This window comes from Tasmannia lanceolata, unplaced genomic scaffold, assembly GCF_043159265.1.
Source record: "Tasmannia lanceolata isolate RefF3 unplaced genomic scaffold, GAP_Taslan_0.1 ptg000018l, whole genome shotgun sequence".
Classification (NCBI taxonomy): Eukaryota; Viridiplantae; Streptophyta; class Magnoliopsida; order Canellales; family Winteraceae; genus Tasmannia; species Tasmannia lanceolata.
Genome location: NW_027518695.1, coordinates 21586365 through 21606051, shown reverse-complemented (window position 1 = coordinate 21606051; position 19687 = coordinate 21586365). Strand labels below are relative to the sequence as shown.

The following is a 19687-nucleotide window of genomic DNA, read 5'->3' as shown; positions in this document are numbered from 1 at the left end:
AGCCTTAGAAAAATTTCTAGATACTATTTCTGCAGAAAAACAGTATCTAGAACAGTAAACAGAAAAAAAAACAGTATGTAGAAATACTTGGGGATTTTGTAGGAGTGTAGAAGAGAGTGTAAAGTCTGTCAGAATTGCTAATTCATTTTCTTATATGAAATGACCGAATTCTGCACATTTTATAGACCACCTGGTATCTTTTCAGTGTGAAAAAACACCTCTACAGGGCACCTTTCCAGAATGTTTGAAATCTGACCGTTAGATCGCAAGTGCAAAGTGCGCTAAAAAAAGCGCCACTATGCGCCCCATTGCCCATTGCCCAGGCCGCGCGCGCGCGCGTGTGCGAACGGTGCGTTGCACCGTCCCGCGGGTCCAACCATGGGTTCAACCCAATGTACAATCAAACAAGTATTAGAAAAGTGTAGTGCTTTATAAGCCCTTCTCTTTCCTTTCTCTCATTCGGTACGGGACTATCTTTTCAAGTACACTTCTACATCCTTTTGTAAAAGCAAATCTTTCCAAGAAAACACTTTCTTTTTTCCAAATGCTTTTCATAAAACATTTTCCAAAACACTAAAACATGCAAAATACATGATTTTGAAAATCCAAAATCACTAATATTAAGGACCTTACAACCCCATTAAAAGCAATTAAAATAAAAGGGATAAATTTGGCAACATTGGTCATTCAAAATGGCTGTCTATTACAAGGATTAAGAAAAAAGAAAGAAACTAGCTATGTTGGCTTGCCATAATTACTATGTTCCTTCCTTCATCATAGCTAAGCCAAAATTCAAATTCCATGTAATTATCTTGTTACCATAGCTGGTAGTCAACTTTCAAATCCAATCCCATGATATTAGCATTGGCTTCCCACGGTTGCCCTTCCTTCATCGTCGCTAAGCCAAAATTCAAATTCCATGTAATTGTCTTCCTGCGACCTCATTTGTCAACCTTTCTATTCCACCATTTTCAACGTTTTGTCTCTTTATTATCTCCATCAGTAACTCCCTAATAGCAAAATGTTCTAAATTACCCTTCTCAACTGTCCATTTGACGAAGCCATTCGGACTGTCGGATGGATTTAGGATGATCAAGTCTTTGATGCACTTTCGGATTCCGCTACATCATCTTCGGTAGATGATCCTGCATCTTCTAACCGTTTGTTCATGTCCACAGGCTACTCGTCATCACTTTTCTGAGGCTATCTAAACAGATCCCAATTCTTGGCCGCAACATGGCTATTTGGGGAGTCTGTTCTAAACCTGTAATAACAGATTATTTGCATCCATATAACAGCCATCCAACAAATTTTTGATCAAAAAATAAGAAGACAATATCAATTTTCTTCCAAAACTTCCAATACATTTGGTTCAATCTGATCACCCAATGGGCCCAAATATGGATCATCTGTCATCCAAATCACACTAATTGGATGATCCTAGCCATTCAACCCTATTTCTTGGGACACTTCATTGAACTTAGTAGGACCCACAAGCCAATTAGACCCAAAACTTACCATACATTTGCTTCAATCTGATCTTCTAATGGACACCAATCTGGATCATCTGTCATCCAAATCACACCAATTGGATGATCCTAGCCATTCAACTTGGCATATTTCCACAATTGGATGATCATAGCCATTCAACTTGGCATAGTTGCCCACAGTCGATAGACCAAATAAAAAATAGAATCATCATTTAGGAGTGCCAAATGTACGGTGAAGATCAGAAGTTTTGTCATCCTCCATCTACATACCACAAAACTGATTTGGAAAATAGGTGCAACAATTGAGAGACGAACGATCCATAAAATCCATTGATCTAACGGTCAGCATCATCTACTCATGAAAATTATTTGCACAATCAGCCGTTGATTTAAGGGTCACATAAGGCTAGCACTGTTTAAGTACTGGCCACGTCCATCTAGCAATTGAGCAACGGTATTTTGGTCATTTCGAGGAAGAGCAGAGAGCCCATGTGGTGTGTTTTGACCGGTTCAGTGCAAAAAAACAAAACCAGATGTTCGGTGTCTGTTTACTCACATGACTACCTGCCAAACGAACGGTCCCCACATCTTAAAAAAAGGTTGTGATATTCGCCCCATTTTCTTCCCGAGGCCACCCCCTTTAGTGTATTTATTAACTATAAGTTTATAAATTATAACTACCTTCTTACTTTGTAGCGGGCCCCAACATTTGTAGAATCTATGGGAAGGGTTAGTATTGCATGATGATTTGATAGCGGGCCCCAAATTAACTGATCTAGACCGTCGATCTGAAAACCCAAAAATTTACCTGTGGGGAAATGATATTTCCTCCCCTTTTTGTTTGTCTTCTCTTATAGGGGAGCGACAAGGGAGAAAGTTGCCTCTTGGGTTCTAAATAGGAGCCTGTCTGTGAATTCTAGACCGTTGATCCTGTAGAACATTATGAGGGGGGCCCATTTGTGAGATGAAGCCCATCTTGTTTTGGATTTTGAGAACAATTGAGTCCAACTCACAATCATTTCTCAAAATCCAAATGCCCTGTCCATTTCCGTGACAACCGATCGTGGGCCACAAACCGATATGACTCCAATAATCGGTTGCTTTGTGGCCCACAATCGGTTGTCACAATCTAACACCGATCGTGGGCCACAAACCGATATCACTCCAATAATCAGTTGCTTTGTGGCCCACAAACCGATATGACTCCAATAATCGGTTGCTTTGTGGCCCACAATCGGTTGTCACAATCTAACACGAACATGGCCTAAACATAATTTTGAGTCCAAAAACACTCAAAATTTATTCTCAAAATCCAAAACAAACACAGCGTGAAAGTAATTTTGAGTCCAATAACTCATTATGGACTCAAAAAATCTATTCTCAAAATCCAAAACAAACAAGACCCAAGTGTAATTTTAAGTCCAATAACTAGTTTTTGGGATTCAAAATTGATTCTCAAAATCCCAAACAAACAGGACCGAAACTTAATTTTGGTAACGATTCAATGCATGGACAGGATTTTGTAATTGGAGTGAATTTTGGAGTTCGGCCCATTATTGGTGGATCCATGGACTACAACTTTGATAGTCCGCGGACTTCTTGGCATTTAGGAGATGAACAGTGTGATTTCGTACTTTGCATGAGATATAGAAAGACCGTGACAGCTGGCGATGGCCACATCACGAATCTCGTTTTCCTCGCGAGAAGCCATATTGTCATCAATGCCTTTCTCAAGCTGAATTTTATACCTAAGTCTTCAATTAAACTACGAAAATGCCATTTTGCTTTGATGGTCCGAAAGCTGAGTTTTTTCAATGTGAAAGTTGAATCATTTTTCTTAAGGCTCTGTTTCTTTCAATGTAAAAGGTGTGTAAAATAAATTTTACGCCCAATTTTTCACTTATAAATCAGCTTAAGATTTATTTTTCCCCATTTTACGTAGAAACGAATTTCTTTCGGGCTCTGTTTCTTTCAATGTAAATCTAAATAAATTTTAAGTCCATTGTTTCACTTATATATCAGCTCAAAGAAACAAATTTCTTTCAATGTAAAGTGGTCATAAAACAAATTTTACGTTCATTTTTTCACATAAAATTTAGAAAACACATGCACTTATCCACCGTTCTAGAGTTCATTGGCCCACCCAATTGTTAGATTTTGATTTTCAAAATCTTATTTTTGGTCAAAAGATAGTGTTTGGAAAATATTTTCTAAGTGTGTTTTGGAAAAGGAGATTTTTTTTTTGGAAAGAGTTATTTTTTGCAAGAGAAAAAGAAGAGTGTAAAAGTAGTGTAGAAAAGATAGTCCCGTACCGACTCATAAGAAATAAAAAGATTGGCTTATAAAGCTTTACTCTTTTCTCTACTTTATTATAGTGCATAATGGGTCTTAGCCTTGGGTTGAACCGCGGGACGGTGCAACGTACCGTCGCGCACGCGTGGGCAATAGGCTATAGGGCGCATAATGACCTTTTTTTAGGCGCACTTTGCATTTCGCATGCCAGAAACTCTATAAAAACAGTAGAAAATACTCATTATATAGAGAATTCGAATTTTTACTTTGGTATTCCCAAAATTGCATTTCCAGCACAATTCTCTTTCTTTCTCTCTCTAATTCCCTACAAAGATTCTGTTTTTACTATTTTAGAAGTTCTCTTCAAGTATTCTGTTTTTTGCAGAAACAGAACACCTGGGTCTTAATTATTTGAAAAATTTAAAGGTGATTCAGGCTTGATTCCATTCGGTGCAGAACATCATCAAGCAATCGGTTTGGAACCGGACTTCATTGTATTTTGGAGACGATCATTGTATTTTGGAGGCGAGTTCGTGGTCCAATTTGCACATTACTGGTGAGGGCAAATATCGTCTTAAGGAAAGCGTTTATGCTTCTTGAAGCATCTTCTTATCTTCTTCTCAGCCACTACATGAATTTTTCTCAAACACCAGTGACCCAAATATCAAGAATAGGAGGAGCCACATTATTTAGAAGGTACCGCAAGCCACTGAACTTGTGCCCTTCAGGGATAACAAGGTAGTTTTCGCAAACTGTAATGTCATTTTCGTAAATGCACTTCCAAATGCGGAGGCGCGAAATATCATGATTTTCTGGACATAACCGTAATATAAGAGATTTTCAAGGGAGCGTAGCATAATTTTCTCCGTGAGTTCTACCTTTTTCTTCCCTTTGTCCGAGAAAACCCAACCTCTTCTCCAGTCAACACAAGAACACTGAGAAAGCTCAGATCTGCTCGCGAAATCTCAAAACCCTAGCTCCGGGAAATAAACTAGGTAAATCTCCTCTCGATAAGGTGTCTGATCTTTCTTCTGGTGCTTTTCCCAATATTGAGAAATGTCGATTCTCGAGCTCTTTACTGTCTATTTTCTCGCGATCTCGTTTTGGAAGCTAGTTTCTTCCCTTTCAGGAATGGTTTAGGGTTTGAAGATACAGAGATCGTAGTGTTATGGAGCGGTTTTCCCTGCGATCATGTGTTTGATACATGTTTTGTGGGGGAAATGAGGGTTTCTGAGGTTTTAGTACTTAGATTCTTGAATGCTGCTTGTTTTTTATGTCGTAATTAGGAGAAATGACTTTGATTAGTGTTTTGGAGCGTTTGAACTTGTGATCGTGGTCTTGATGCTTTGTATTTTGCTTCTTTCCGTTGAATTTGTGGGGGAAATCAGGGTTTCTGAGGTTTTAGTACTTGGATGCGTGAATGCTGCTTATTTTGTCTCTTAATTACGAGATATGACTTTGATTTGTGTTTTGGAGCTTTTGAACTTGTAATCGGTTATTTTTGTCGAATTTGTTTAGTAGATTCTATTTTTCTTCTTATCCGGTCTTCAATGTTGGATTTTTGTGTTTTGAGTCTGTTTAGTCGAATGCAGTAAGTTTAATAGTTCAGGATCTTGTGATTCTTTTCTTGAATGCCTTATTTTGGTGGTTTGAGTGGTTTTGGCTTGGATGAGTTCGGTTAGCAGTCCAGGAGCTCGTAATTCTGTAAACTTGTTTATGAGATGGTTCGTTTTTTCGTCTCTTTAAGAAGTTATAATTTACGAGGTTTAAGATTGAAATGTGGCTGTCCTGAAGGGGGTAGTAGTGTTGTTGTTTGGAGAAATGTTCAGTTATAAGGGGCTTTGATGTATGATTTGCTTGTATTTAAACAATCCGAGCTCTCTTTTAATTCGAAAATTAGGTCATTTTGTAGTTCCGGATGTGAATTGTCTGTAGCAGGTGATAATATGCTGCAAACGAGAGAGCTTTAGATCAGTTGTCATTTGAAAATAGCGTATTGAATCGATAGTGTGATTGTAATTTTCACATCATCCTGAAATGCTGCAATTGTCTTTATTTTGGAGTAATGATTTCTATCGCCTGAGGTTTTAATGAGTGATTTTCTTGTATTCAAGCAATATTAGCTCTGTCTTATTTTGGAGATTAGGTAATTTCGTGGCTTTGGATGTTCATTGTTTGCCTACATGTTTGATTTTGATAATGTTATCTGGATGGAGAAGTCTTGTTAAGAGATCAACCAACTGCTAGAAACTTAACCTTTTTAAGTAGATCTGCACATGAACTTTCATGTGCCCTTTCACTTTTTGATAATTTGTTCGCTCTGTAGCCACACTAGATGTCTTCTTTTCTGATTGTTGCAGATCTTGATCTCCTCAACTAATTTGATGCTTCATCTTCACTAATAGAGTGATAACTGATAACAACTGACACCGGGTGTGCATGATTGATTCGTCTGGTAGAGTGCTACACCTTTCCGGCCTGTAAGGTATGCTGATCTGCAATTCATTTCCTCGGTTTCCGCATTTCTCATATATGGTCTTAATATTTCTTGCAAACTTCTCCCACAATGCAGGTTACTATAAAGTCTAATGGCTGTTATGGGCTCTCAAAATCCGCTGCTAGGTGAAACCACATGTGGGTCCTTATTGCAACAATTACAGGTAATCCACGTTAGACTTTTAGCTTTTAAATTTGCCTCTTCTTGTGATAATTTCCTATGGCTCTTGTTTCTTTTGAGGTAAAATAAGCATAAAACAAATTTTATGCTGATTTTTAAGTGGGAAACTGGGTGTAAAATTTGTTATACAGCCCGTTTTACCTCGAAAGAAATGGAGCCTAAAGGAATTTAGTGGTTGTGAATAAAAATGACCGAGTTCATTGCAGCAAATCTGGGATGAGGTTGGCGAGAGTGATGACGAACGGGATAAAATGCTGCTTCAATTGGAGCAGGAGTGCTTGGATGTTTATAAAAGGAAAGTTGACCTGGCTTCAACTTCAAGGGCACAACTTCTTCAGGCCTTGGCTGATTCTAAGGCTGAACTCGCAAGTCTTCTCGCTGCTCTCGGAGAAAAAACATTTACTGGAATAGTAAGTTAGCATGTTTAGTCGTAAGTAATCATCTTCATCGTTTATTTGATGGGTTCTGTACCTTTTTTCCTACACTTTCCTACGTAGGGAAATTGTAATTTTTACACACATTACGAAACTAGGGATATTACCCCTGTAATATCCTGGTAACATACTTTGCAATTCATCCCGGTAGTCTTTTTCTGACAGCCTCATGATAGATGTCTTAGTTGTACATGGTACAAACGTCTTAATTTTTTCCTCAGTGAGTGCCCTACAATACCGTATGCGAAGGCTAGCCTGCTCTGGTGAAATGCCCTGAAAGCGCTAAGCACCTAGTTGTACATTTCACCAGGGTTCAATTTTAACTATGTTAAATATCCTCGGGGATATTGTGGTCATATGGCCTTCTCTATGCACATATAATGGACCCCGAGCCAAAGGTGATTAATGAATTCCATTCATGCGATTGCACTCTTTATGATCTAATAACAGGTTTGACTTTGCCACGAAAATTTTCTTCTGCGTTCATGATACTGGGATTGGGATTTACTGGATGATTTCTCTTCATTGGGTACAGCCTGATGAGTCGACGGGTACGATCAAAGAGCAACTTGCAGCTATAGCACCAGCATTGGAACAACTATGGGAGCAGAAAGGGGAGAGAATGAAGGAGTTTGCTGATGTGCAGTCTCAGATTCAGAAGATACATGGGGAAATCGCAGGGAACTTAGAACATAATGAGAGAGTAGGGACACCAGCAGTTGATGAGAATGATCTGTCCCTGAAGAAATTAGACGAGTTCCATTCTCAATTACAAGAACTTCAGAAAGAAAAGGTTTTTTTTTTTGACAATATTTTTAAAAAGTTAAAATGTAACAGTTTTTAGTAACTGCAATGGTTATTTTACTTCTACATGTCTTTTGTTGATGACTATCAACTGGGGGTGCTTCCTTTCTGTTTTGGCAGAGTGATAGGCTGCACAAGGTTCTGGACTTTGTAAGCACAGTGCATGATCTATGCGCTGTCTTGGGGATGGATTTCTTTAGTACTATTACTGAAGTTCATCCTACTCTAAATGATTCTATTGGTGTGCAATCCAAGAGCATTAGCAATAACACTTTATCCATGCTAGCCAAGACGGTCTTAGCGCTAAAGGAAGATAAGAGTCAGAGGCTTCAAAAGGTATTCCTGGCAGTTTAGTTTGAGGTTCTTCCTTATGCCAAAAAATGTTTGCTGAGCTGTTATTGCTTTGCTTGACAATGATGTGTGTGTGTGGGCACATATATATTCACTTATGAATGGTTTTCGCGTCCTATGGTTTGGTGTTTTTGTGATGAGGAATATAATTTGTAAATTCCATGAAATGGATTGCTTCTATGGTAGTTTGAATGCCTATGAAAATAGAAGACTAATGGGGAAAGCAATGCTCCATTTCTGCATCTTCTAGACTTTTGTAACAAGTTCATGGTGTGAACTACATTTAACTGTTCCTATTTTCTGCTAGGTTGGCACCCAAGTGTTCTTGTAATCTAGGGTCAAAGTTTTTTTTTTTTTTTTTTGAAAAGCAGCTGAATATATTAATTAAGGAAGCCGACGGAGATGGTCAAATACAAAGATGAAAAGGAAACATGTCTAGGGTCAGTGCTCTTCAGTTATTTTTGGCTAGGTAATATATTTGTGAATATTTGAATTCTTTTGCTTAGGTATTTGAGGAAACTTTTAACTAGTAAAGGTCTTTTGTGCCTGTGAGTCCTGTTCAAATCTTTGTTGTTGTTCTTGGATCCTAGTTTCCCGTTGATGATATAGAGTGTAGAAAAAATAAAGTCCTAGAAAATTCTTCAGTCTACAGAGTAGCCTAAATGGAAGTATCATTTGTCAATCAACATGCATAGTTTTTGAAGGTATATCAGATAGACCAAGTTTAGTCACATAAAAAAAATACTTGAAAAGGTGCAAGTAAATGCACTTAATACTGTAGATGTTTTAGTGTAGGAAGTTAAACAATCTTCATTATTTTTCTTTTTAAGTTATTAGTGAAGTCATGAAGATGGGGTCCACCATTATTGCTTAGTGGCATCTTTTGTATCAAGTTTATTAGGGTTGTGAGGTTTTACACTTCCAACCCTATCTCTCATCCTCCCTCTTTTCTCTTCATTCTTCCCTTTTCTTCTTCTATAACCCCACTACTAAGGTGGTGCCCTCAAAGTAGTTCTCTCTTATTGTTTGGATGCGTGTAATATAGAAGTAGAAGTAAAATACAAGAAAAGTAACATAAAAGTAGTGTTAAAGTAAAAATTAATTTTACTTTTCAGTAGCTATATGGAAGACGATAGTTTGAGAAGGAGAATCGAGTGGGGCTAGGCAAAAACTGGTCGACGCCATCTTCATCAACCACAGCCTATTCGCCTTTGAACTCTGAAAACCTCGGCAAGTCACCTGTCTCCATCATTGTCCTCGGCCTCGCCAACAAGAAATCCATCTTGCATAGGTGGAGAGGCAGTTTCAGAAAATCATGTTTTTTGAACCTCAGCTTCTCCTCTCTTCTTGCTTTTTCCTTCACCAATATGCTATTCATGGCATCCAAAGGGACCGTAGAGAAAACAAAGTCCACGGCGAAAGCCTAGCATTTATTGTTTTGAGCCAACTTTCAGCTTTTACTAGAAAATATTGGCACACTAGAAGTAAATGGCTTGCTTGAACTGCCAGACGGTTGCTAGTCTGCAGGACTATTGAATTGTATACACACATATTGGTTGGAAGGAATGGAGGATGTATTGACATGAAGTTCCATGCTGATAATTTATGAATTTATGTTTAGGACTACACTCCAACACTAGTCAACCTTTAATTTCTTCATCTTTTTTCTGCAGGGAAATATAAAATTACTATTACCTTATAACATATTCTATTCCTTCCTATAATTTTTTTCAAATATGGAATTTGCCTGATGTGAACTAAAGAAAATGCTCTCTGCTCACATTTTTTCCATAGATGACTTTAAATGCTCCTCGTCATTTAGAAAATCAACTCTGTGTTTTGGCTGTTTAGGTGAAATGAATTCCAATTATTTGATGGATAGGAATAGTAATTAATATAAAAAGTAACCTCTTTTCAGCTGCAAGAGTTAGCGACACAGCTATCTGACCTTTGGGACCTGATGGATACGCCTATGGAGGAGCGGAGTTTGTTCGATCATGTCACTTGCAATATCTCAGCTTCCGTAGATGAGGTTACTATTCCCGGGGCCCTTGCTCTTGATCTAATCGAGCAGGTTAGCAAATTGCACTAACCTTCAAATTTGAGAGCACTACATTTGAGTGCATTCAGCTTTCTGTACTTCAATTCTCTTACTGTTCTTTGTAGGCTGAGGTGGAAGTTGAAAGGCTCGATCAGCTAAAGGCCAGCAGAATGAAGGAAATTGCTCATAAGAAACAACTGGAACTTGAAGCAATCTATGCCCATGCTCACATAGAAATAGATTCGGAGGCTGCTCATGAAAAAATAATGGCCCTAATTGATTCCGGGAGTGTAGAACCTTCTGAACTACTGTCTGACATGGATAAACAGATAATGAAAGCCAAAGAAGAGGCCCTCAGCAGAAAAGACATATTAGAAAAGGTTGAAAAATGGATGTCAGCATGCGAAGAGGAAAGCTGGCTGGAAGACTACAATCAGGTATCATTGATCTGTCTCCCTCTCTCTCTCTCTCTCTCTCTCTCTCTCTCTCTCTCTCTCCTAGTAAAATAAAAAGATTTCCAGTTTATTCATCATACTTAAATATGTGGTGGAAGCAGTGGATGCTTAACTTCTAGTGTTGGGGTTGGGTGATTGTCTCTCATCTTTGTGATTTATGATTCTAACCTATGATTTGTGGACACGGACACGAGTGTCGCGTCTCGACACGGACACGGGGTGTTGGACACGTCAAACTCCCAAAATTTAGAAACGGGGACACGGCTAAAATAGAAAGTACATATACTCATGATTTGTGGACACAGATTCGTGTGCCGAGTTTTGACCAAGTTTTGACACGGATACGATGTATCTGACATGGAATCCCATAAAAAACTAGAAATAGTGTCACACTCATACACATACATACATATAAAGTTGCTAACACTTCTAGCAATACATTTGAAAGTGTCTAAAGGAGTGTGGACACGGGTGTCATGTCGGAAACGACACGACACATATGTTGGCAATAAATTCGAAGTGTCGGCCAAATCATAGATTCTAACCGATACAAATGCATGCCTTCAGGATCTGAGGACTCGATTCTCATTTAATGAATGATTCCTCTGTATCCTTTTTTTTAACCCGGAATTTATATAGGGACCTGAGACGGCACTGAAATTTATTACTGGGAAAATCCTTTCTATCCTTTGTTTTTAGCTTTCTTTATTCTACATTTACATACATACCTGCATGCAGGAGAAATGTTAATGGAACTGTTGAGTATGTCGGTTACAATTAAAATTCTTATTAAATCACAAAAGCTGCGAAGTGGTTTTTTGTGCAATTGCATACACATTGTAGCTCATTCATTTGAGTAACCTAAATTTGATAGGTTATCAGTCTAGGAACTTGTGTGTCCATGTTGCATGTCACTGTTGGATTTGTATGCACATTCACGAACAATTACCCTCACCATTTATAACAACTAAGTGTCCCCCACTTTTTCCTTTGACTGGCAAAGAAAAAGGTCTATAAAGACTGAAGGAAGAAATGCAAGGCAAAGGACATGATCCTCTTGCATTCTTTCCAGAGACATGCAGCCTTTTCTCCATTTTTGCAGTAACTGTTGGCTTTTTGGTGTTCTGATTTGGTGTTTGTGAAAACAGGATGATAACAGATATAATTCCAGTAGAGGTGCGCATATAAACCTCAAACGTGCAGAAAAAGCTCGTGTTCTCGTAAACAAAATTCCAGGTATCTTTTGAATTAGAGTACCATATTTTACATGTATTGGTCTTCACCACAAAGTTCATAGTTAAAGTTAAATGTCACTGGGAATTTTGATGGATACATACATTAGCACATGAAAATAAATTCACGGAAACTTGCTTAAAGGATGGCATTGTCAAGGAAGGTCACACTATGTATTTGTAAACCCTGTTTTGTATTTGTCTCAATTGAAGGATTTGATCAGCCTGTTGTCAAGGACTAGCAGAACTCAATTTCACGAGTGAAACTTCTTTACTGTTTATTGCTGTTAGAGATTCCCTTCCTCACAAATGCTAGAATAGAACTAGGATTTAATTGGCTGGGATGGAAATTGCATTGCTGTACTTAGATACATCCTATGTTTGTATGTGCGCCTATCAGTTAACTCTTAACTACATTTATAAACATATGTGACACACTCTCATGATGTTTGCATTAGTACGGGTATGAGTGTTAAAATCCGACACAGATAAATGAGAGTTTCATTAATACGGGTATGAGTGTTGAAATCCGATATGGATATTGAGTGTTGGATTCAGCAAACCTCAAAAAGAATGATTTGTGGGTTAATAGCATTATCTTTGTATACATTATGTATGTATGTACGTACACATATGGAGCCATGCATACATGCAGAAAGAAAGCCTTTCTGTTAAATGGTGCAAAATCTTTACTTTTAGGCTGATAAAGTGGTTATGATCTTCCAAAAGTCATCACAGTCTTACTCTTTAAAGAAAATGACTACTACTTCAAAAGATATATGTAATCCTTAATAAAGTTCCGTTAGTGTTTGAAAAAGGTTTCCATTGACAACTTATTCTCTGCAGATTTCTATATTATTTCCGACACTCTTCTTCGATATATATAACATGCCGTAGCTTGAAATTTTCCATTTGAAAATAATAAATAAACAACTGCTTTGTAGAATGTGGAATAAACAGATATACAGAGTTTTATTATTTAAGTTCAACACTAGTTTTTTTTATGATTAAGTTCAACACTAGTTAATGTCACTTAAATCTCTTTCCTTGCTAAAACAGTTGAACAAGAAAATCAAAAGAATGCTCATTGATTCAAAGTTAATTCCGTTTTCATTGATGGTTAATCAAGTTATTAATGTGATTTCCTTTTTATAGCTCTGGTTGACACCTTGGTGGCCAAGATTCGGGCATGGGAAGAAGAACGTGGGTTTTCATTTGCATATGATGGTGTTCCTCTGCTTGAGATGCTAGATGAATATGCCATGCTCAGGCAGGACAGGGAAGAAGCAAAGCGGAGAATGAGGGTACATATGACAACCCATGTCTCTTTTTTTCTTGGTTTCTTAATATTGGTAATACTAGCTACTATTGTAAGCATCAAGGTTTTAAATTTCGGCCGAAACATGTTGTTTCGGCCAAGGCCAAAACAAAATTTACTTGAAATCATTTTTTTACAAGATTTCAGCGAAGTTTGGTTAAAATTTACTTGAAATTTTGTTTTACCCTGTTTTACAAACTTTCCACCGAAATTTTAGACATTTCGGTGGAAATTAAAAAAAAAAAAACTGAAATTATTATCATATTTTAACATGATTTTGGCCGAGTGGAAGCAAGAATTTCAAGTAATGCAAACATTGTTGAGAATCCAATGCCCCGAAAACCCAAGGGTTCCTCTGCAAGGTTCGTCCACGGAGGGTGAATCAGGGTCTAAGATCTGGTTGACGGTTTCAGTGGTGTCTGAAACCGACACAAAAACAGAAATTTAAGACATTGGTAAGCATATGACCAGTAGTGGAGATAAGTGCAGTCTATGCTAATCATCCCCCACAGGTCCGTGCTCATTGTTTGTCGTAACAGGTCTTTAAGACCTGTCTTGCATTGGTATACTAGTAACTGTAGGACACTAGAGTATGGGTTACATCTACAGTTAATCTTTCACCTTTTCTGGTGGAAGAGACATGGTGCTTACATTTAGACATCAGTATTTGAAAACTTACTAGGACACAAACTCACCCCAGGTAAAACCAAGTTGACTAAAGTGAGTTCGTTTTTTATTGACTTACATAAGTCAAAGTAGTTTTTTGTTGACTGGCGCCCATACTCTTACCAGACTAACATTGATAAGAAACGGAAATTGTTTGATGTGGAACTTAATTAGTGTTCTTATCATCATGATTAGATGTAATGTTAAGGGCATGTTTTGCATTCATGGAATATTTGTTTATTTGTGTGTGTGTGTGTGTGTGAGAGAGAGAGAGAGAGAGAGAGAGAGAGAGCATGGGACGTGGTTGGAAGACAAGGAAGCCAAAAATCCTACCTGATAACCAAATATCTCGCCCCCCCCCACACACACACACACCAAAAGTTGACCAACCCTCCTCAAATCTCTCTTCCTCCAGCCCTTTCCACCCTTCTGCCACCTTGGGTAAGAAAATATTCCATGAATTTTTATTCTTGGTTGCCAAACATGCTCTCAAGTGGGTCCTTTTTAATCCCATCATGTCATCTTCTTTATGTTTGAGTTCCAAAATGATGTGGATGAAAACTACCAAAAACGTACGACATGGAAGAAGTTTCTTATTCCTCAAATTCTATTTTCGACTTCTTTTTTGTAGCCTACTTTTTAAGTATCAAATCTCATCCCTTTGACTCCATCATAAAACCGTATCATTTTACCCTTCCACCACCTTGGGTAAGCAAATATTTCATGATTTTTTTTTCATGGTTTCCAAACATGCCCTGCATCGCTTTTAATTCCATCATGTTATCCTCTTTGTGCTGCAGTTCCAAAACCTTGTCATTTTCCTTCATAAAAATACACGCCACTAATTTCACCGGAAATATCTACTCATGCCAAATTACTTTGCGGTGCTTCTTGTGCAGGATCAGAAACGGTTTCACGAGCAACTAAACACAGAACAAGAAACTCTGTTTGGTTCAAGGCCAAGCCCAAACCGGCCACTCGGTCCAAAGAAGGTTGTGGGACCACGAGCCAATGGAAGTGCAACAAATGGCACCCCCAACCGAAGGCTATCTCTCAATACCCATCAGAGCAGTGGCAACGGGGTCAGATCCACTAATAAAGATGGGAAGAGTGACAAAAACAGACCAGTAGCTCCAGTGAACTATGTGGCCATTGCAAAAGAGGATGCTGCCTCCCATGTGTCTGGAAGTGAACCGTTCCCACCTTCTCCATGATAACAGCATAGGACATATAGAGGTTGGTCTTTACATTTATGTGATATCAGTCTGGTTTCTGCAATTAGGGAGTTAAATTTTAGCTAGAGAAGAGTAACTATCAACTGTGTATTTGTATGCTATACTATTTAGTTTATGATAATTTTTGCGAAACTTGTGGAAGATTTTGCTCTTGGTTGATCAATCTGATGCAGTTGAAATTCATTTTCTAACAATCTATTCCATGGTTCCCCTTTTTAGGGCACATTTGGCTACCACGAATTTTTTTTTCTTTTTTTCCCATGATAAAATCAGTGTCTCCGAGTGGAGATGAGGATGAAGTGGCTGAAAATCTGGAAACAAAAAACAGGAAACTAGTGTCTCAAGTGGCTAAAAATCAGGAAACAAAAAATTCTACTCAAAATGGATCGGTCTTTTTTCTGATTTTTAGCCACTTCCCACCCATCTGGATCGTGCCCTCTCAAATCTCTATCCTTCTCCCACTAGCTTTTCTCCCTCTTACCATTTGGAGATTATGATATATCATGAAAAAAATTCCTAGCTGCCAAACATAGCTATAGTTGCGGACACTAACAAATTTCTTTACCTTTGCCTTTCTATGTAACAATTTAGAGCATCTTTACTCCCACTTCGTTGTCCTGCAATTAGATAATCCAGTGTTTCAAAACACGGATGTGGGCAAGTCAAATGAGTTATTGATTGATTTGGTAGGTCTAAATTCTACCTCAGGTAAGAACTTGGCCAAGAACCTCTGGAAATGTATGAACCAAAGGTGGCACACTTGTTCTCTCCTTCCTCATCAACAGGGAAGCTCATAGTTCAGACTCAATAAGCTGACACACACAAAAAATAAAAAATCAAGGGCAATTATTTTCAGTAGTGTGAGTAGAAAATTAGAAAGTCCAGACCTTATTACAGTCCCCAAAAAAAGCTCTCAAAAGAAAGGGATTTGCAAGGGTCCATGGCAATTCCCTAAAAGAAAAGACAAGCTGAGTTTGTGCAATTATTAAAACATGGCTGTGCCGATATCAGTACCTTAAATAATATTATAAATTTATTGCAACATTTTGAGATATTTTTGCAGTGAAAAAAAGAAATCCAAAGATAACTTGATTTTTTTTCAAAATCTCTAGAAAAAATTGGGATTTTATCATTTTATGAAAATCCTTCACTCTATTAAGTGTTGAACGGATAGGATAAAATTGAAAAAAGGGACCTGCTAGGAACCATCACGGAAGGCATTTCGCGCAACGGCTGTTGCATGAGAGAGCAGCCACATATGCTCACTCTTCAACATTTTGTATTATACATTTAACTCATCTGAGGTGGCTGCTCTCTCATGCAACTGCCTGTCCGCAAAATATCTTCTGCGATAGTCTCTAGCAAATCTCTAAAACAAATAACCTCCCAAGCCTAAAGCTGTGTAGAGCATTAATTACCGAAATTATCAAACCTTACAATCACATGTATTGGATGATAAATAAATAAAAAAAGTCTTTATGATATTTCTACCACCTTTTTCCAGCCATTTCCACCACTTGGGTTTGTCTTTTTCCTGAACATTAAACTATTTCCAAGAAAAAGACAAACAAAGATGGCGGGAATATGGTAATTTATAGGAGAAGACAAACAAAAGGCGAGAAAAAGAGCGTGGAGATATCATTTTCCCGAATTCTAATATAATCTTCTACATAGTCCAAGTGCTCTCACAGTAGCCCTATTTTGTTTTTTCATTCATACCACTCTCATTGATGTCCCCAACTAAGCTAATAAGCTATTGCCTATTGGGCAACAAGAGGATTCATGGACTTGATGAAAAACAACAAAAAAACCTCCTAGCTACTATCACCATCTTAGTTAATGTGCTCATACACATTAACTAACATCAAAATCAAAGCTAAAATAAATAATATGCACTTAAATGAGTCACCCTTTGGTGGGCCCACCCACATTACATAAACAAGATCTAGACCATTCAGCAAGAGAGGGCCTCAACACGGAAATGCCATGATCAGAAAATCACACTCATTAGATGATCCCAACCGTTGATCTGTTGAATTGAATTCAGACAATTGCTCATTTTTTCTTAAGTTTCCATTTGTGGGTCACCTATGGCCCATCCCTAAAATCTCAACATTAGTAGTTTAACCTCTCTCTCTCTCTCTCTCTCTCTCTCTCTCTCTCTCTCTCTCTCTCTCTCTCTATAGATAATAACTACGTCTTGTTCATATGGTCTGTGTGCTCATGGACAACCATCCCTCTTGGGCTATCCGTCTCTCTCCCTTCATAAATCCCTCAAAACACTAACCCAATTCATTTCTCAAATCAACCATTCTTTCAGCAAATCTTAAGAAAGATATGGGAGTAATCCTACCCAATCTCCTACCATGGGATTCCGATCCATCCCCAAAGAAGGATCGAAAGCCGCTCCTCGACTGGCTGATACCCGGATGCTTAAAGATACAGAAGAAGAAGCAATTGCACCAAAAGGAGAATAAGATAGTGAAAACACAGAAGGTAAGGAATGTAACTCTTGAGGAATGGCTTATTGTATCTCCTTATTCAGAGCGAGATTTCATCAATGGAGGTGAAGTTCAAGTTTCTAGGCAATCTTCCAAGGTCTGTCCATGGGCTTGTAGCCGTACGATTGTGAACATCCATGATAACTTCATTGTGGGGGGAGAGAATTTCTCAATTGAAAACCATGGTCTCTCCCTCAATGAAAGAGAGAATGTCTCTATGGAGATTAAAATGAAGCCTGATGAAGGGAGTGAAAGAGTCTTTGTTTCTTGTCTAAGTAAAAGCCAAAGTGGGAAGTTGCATAAGAAGAGGGTTAGCTTTAGATTGCCTGAAGAGGCTGATATCTTTATCTTTCATTCACCTAAGCATGGAGGAGTGTGATTGAGAGAAGTGTAGATTGAATATTTCCAATGCTCTAAAGAAAGAGCTGAGTTAGTTGATGATGTGCTGAGTTAGCAAGTTTTATGTATTTCACTGTTAGTGAATGAGGGATTGTGTATTGCGTTGTGGAGTTTATGGGCCTCTTTAGTTGCCTCTAAAAGTTATTTGCATAAAAGATTGTATGCAAATAGTTTTCAAGTTAAATGTATTTATCTTCAAATAATGGTTATCACAGTTTTTTAAATGATATAGTTAATGAATTTCACAAAATGGGCCTTCAAATGATATGTCCCATTTACAATTAATATTAAATATAATGAATTTTATTTGCAAATAAGAATTGATTCTGATGGCATTCAAGGCCATATATGCCTATGATTTTCAATCTTGTGTGCAATAAGTACAAAATTTCTTGTAAAATTCAATAGAGAAATCTCATTTAAACAACTAATTTTGGTAGAAATTGGTAGAAATTCCCTGCACATTGAGAGGCTCCAATTATCTTCAAGAAGCTCCGTCTGTAACCGTGATTTAAGGTCTCTAACCGTGATTTAAGGTTAACGGAATGATTTATAGACATGCACATTTTTTCCAATATAAATAGTGCTTAATTTCGAGATTCTAGCTGGCGTCTCCAAAACCTTCATACAATGATTAAAGTATTTCCATTTCAACCCATTGAAACACATATCAAAATCCAAATGTACACCAAAACTAAAATCGTAAGTGTATTAGTGATATACTATATAAGTATGGGTTACATAATTAAAATTAAATTTATATGAATTGCATGTGAAATGTGGCATGTGCTGAATTATCAAACAAATGCAATAATGCATTTTATTAAACTATTATGGATTACTATATTGCTTATATGATGGTCTCTAACTGCGTACTTGTACTTATTCTAACATTTCTTGGAGTTTCATCATAAAAGTTTATCATTTGCATATATTTTCATACATTTCCATGATTTTACGGGAATCTACCGAAATTTCCACCCGAAACTGAAACGTTTTCATCGCTGTGGCTACCGAAATCAAAACCGAAGCTGAAATGTTTTTCACTGTTGAATTATTGGGACAAATCCATTTCCAAATGATACATTCGTTCATTGATTGGGTTGAATTGAATAGACTTGAAGTGCACATATTTTTTCTTTTTTTCTCTTTTCGATTTATTGTAAAAGGTAGTGGAAATGGAAATATTTGGAACCTTTTTTAATTTTTATATTTTCCGCCCTACGTTTATAGAAGGTACCACCTTTACGTGTTTGTACGCCCTTTTATCATATAATTTCTCCACTAAGAAGCCAAAAGTATTCCTTCTAATTTTTTCGAATGTGATATTTACTCCTTTTTAAAAAAAAAAATTCCACCGTATTTTTTCTTTGGAACTTTTCCAATTGCCAATCTACCTTTCAAACTATGGATAATTTGAAAAAAACAAGAAATATTGTTATTTTTACCATTAAAAAAAATTGTTATTTTACAACACAACAAACGAAACTTCCATGATTCCATCTAAATGAAGATAAAATAAAAAGGGCTTGATTATCCACAAACAACTAGAAGTTTTCCCCAAAAAAAAAAAAAATCCACAAACTAGTAAATTTTAACTCAGTTTTAAGTAGAAAATGGATGTAAAATTTTATAACTGGATGTTAAGTAAAATTTAACCCATTTTTTAGTAGACAAATGGGCGTAAAACAAATTTAACTCATTTTTAAGTAGAAAAAATGGGTGTAAATTTTGAAAAAATGGGCGTAAAATACTGAAAGATCCTTTAATCATTTCGGCCATGTTTGGCTTG

The 19687-nt window shown here is 37.3% G+C and overlaps 1 protein-coding gene across 2 annotated transcripts; it reads left to right on the top strand.

The window, feature by feature from the left end:
• The first annotated feature begins 4621 nt into the window (after positions 1-4621).
• Positions 4622-15136, top strand: MAP65-1 (microtubule-associated proteins 65-1). 2 transcript variants are annotated; one of them, XM_077359223.1, is made up of 11 exons: positions 4622-4777; positions 6143-6267; positions 6355-6442; positions 6666-6869; positions 7429-7686; positions 7818-8033; positions 9967-10122; positions 10215-10526; positions 11693-11780; positions 12932-13080; positions 14660-15136. In XM_077359223.1, the coding sequence occupies exons 3-11, from the start codon at positions 6371-6373 to the stop codon at positions 14972-14974; spliced, it is 1770 nt and encodes a 589-aa protein (XP_077215338.1). In that variant the 5' UTR covers positions 4622-4777; positions 6143-6267; positions 6355-6370; the 3' UTR covers positions 14975-15136. The 2 variants fall into 2 exon arrangements, with proteins under 2 accessions (XP_077215338.1, XP_077215339.1); XM_077359224.1 differs by having other exon boundaries at positions 4636-4777; positions 6188-6267.
• Positions 15137-19687: the final 4551 nt, after the last annotated feature.

Excerpts from the sequence above, each read along its gene's own strand:
- MAP65-1 (XM_077359223.1), top strand. The coding sequence starts at position 6,371 with ATGGCTGTTATGGGCTCTCAAAATCCGCTGCTAGGTGAAACCACATGT. Across the intron at positions 8,034-9,966 it reads AGAGTCAGAGGCTTCAAAAG|CTGCAAGAGTTAGCGACACA; the intron begins GTATTCCTGGCA and ends ACCTCTTTTCAG. Across the intron at positions 10,123-10,214 it reads CTCTTGATCTAATCGAGCAG|GCTGAGGTGGAAGTTGAAAG; the intron begins GTTAGCAAATTG and ends TGTTCTTTGTAG.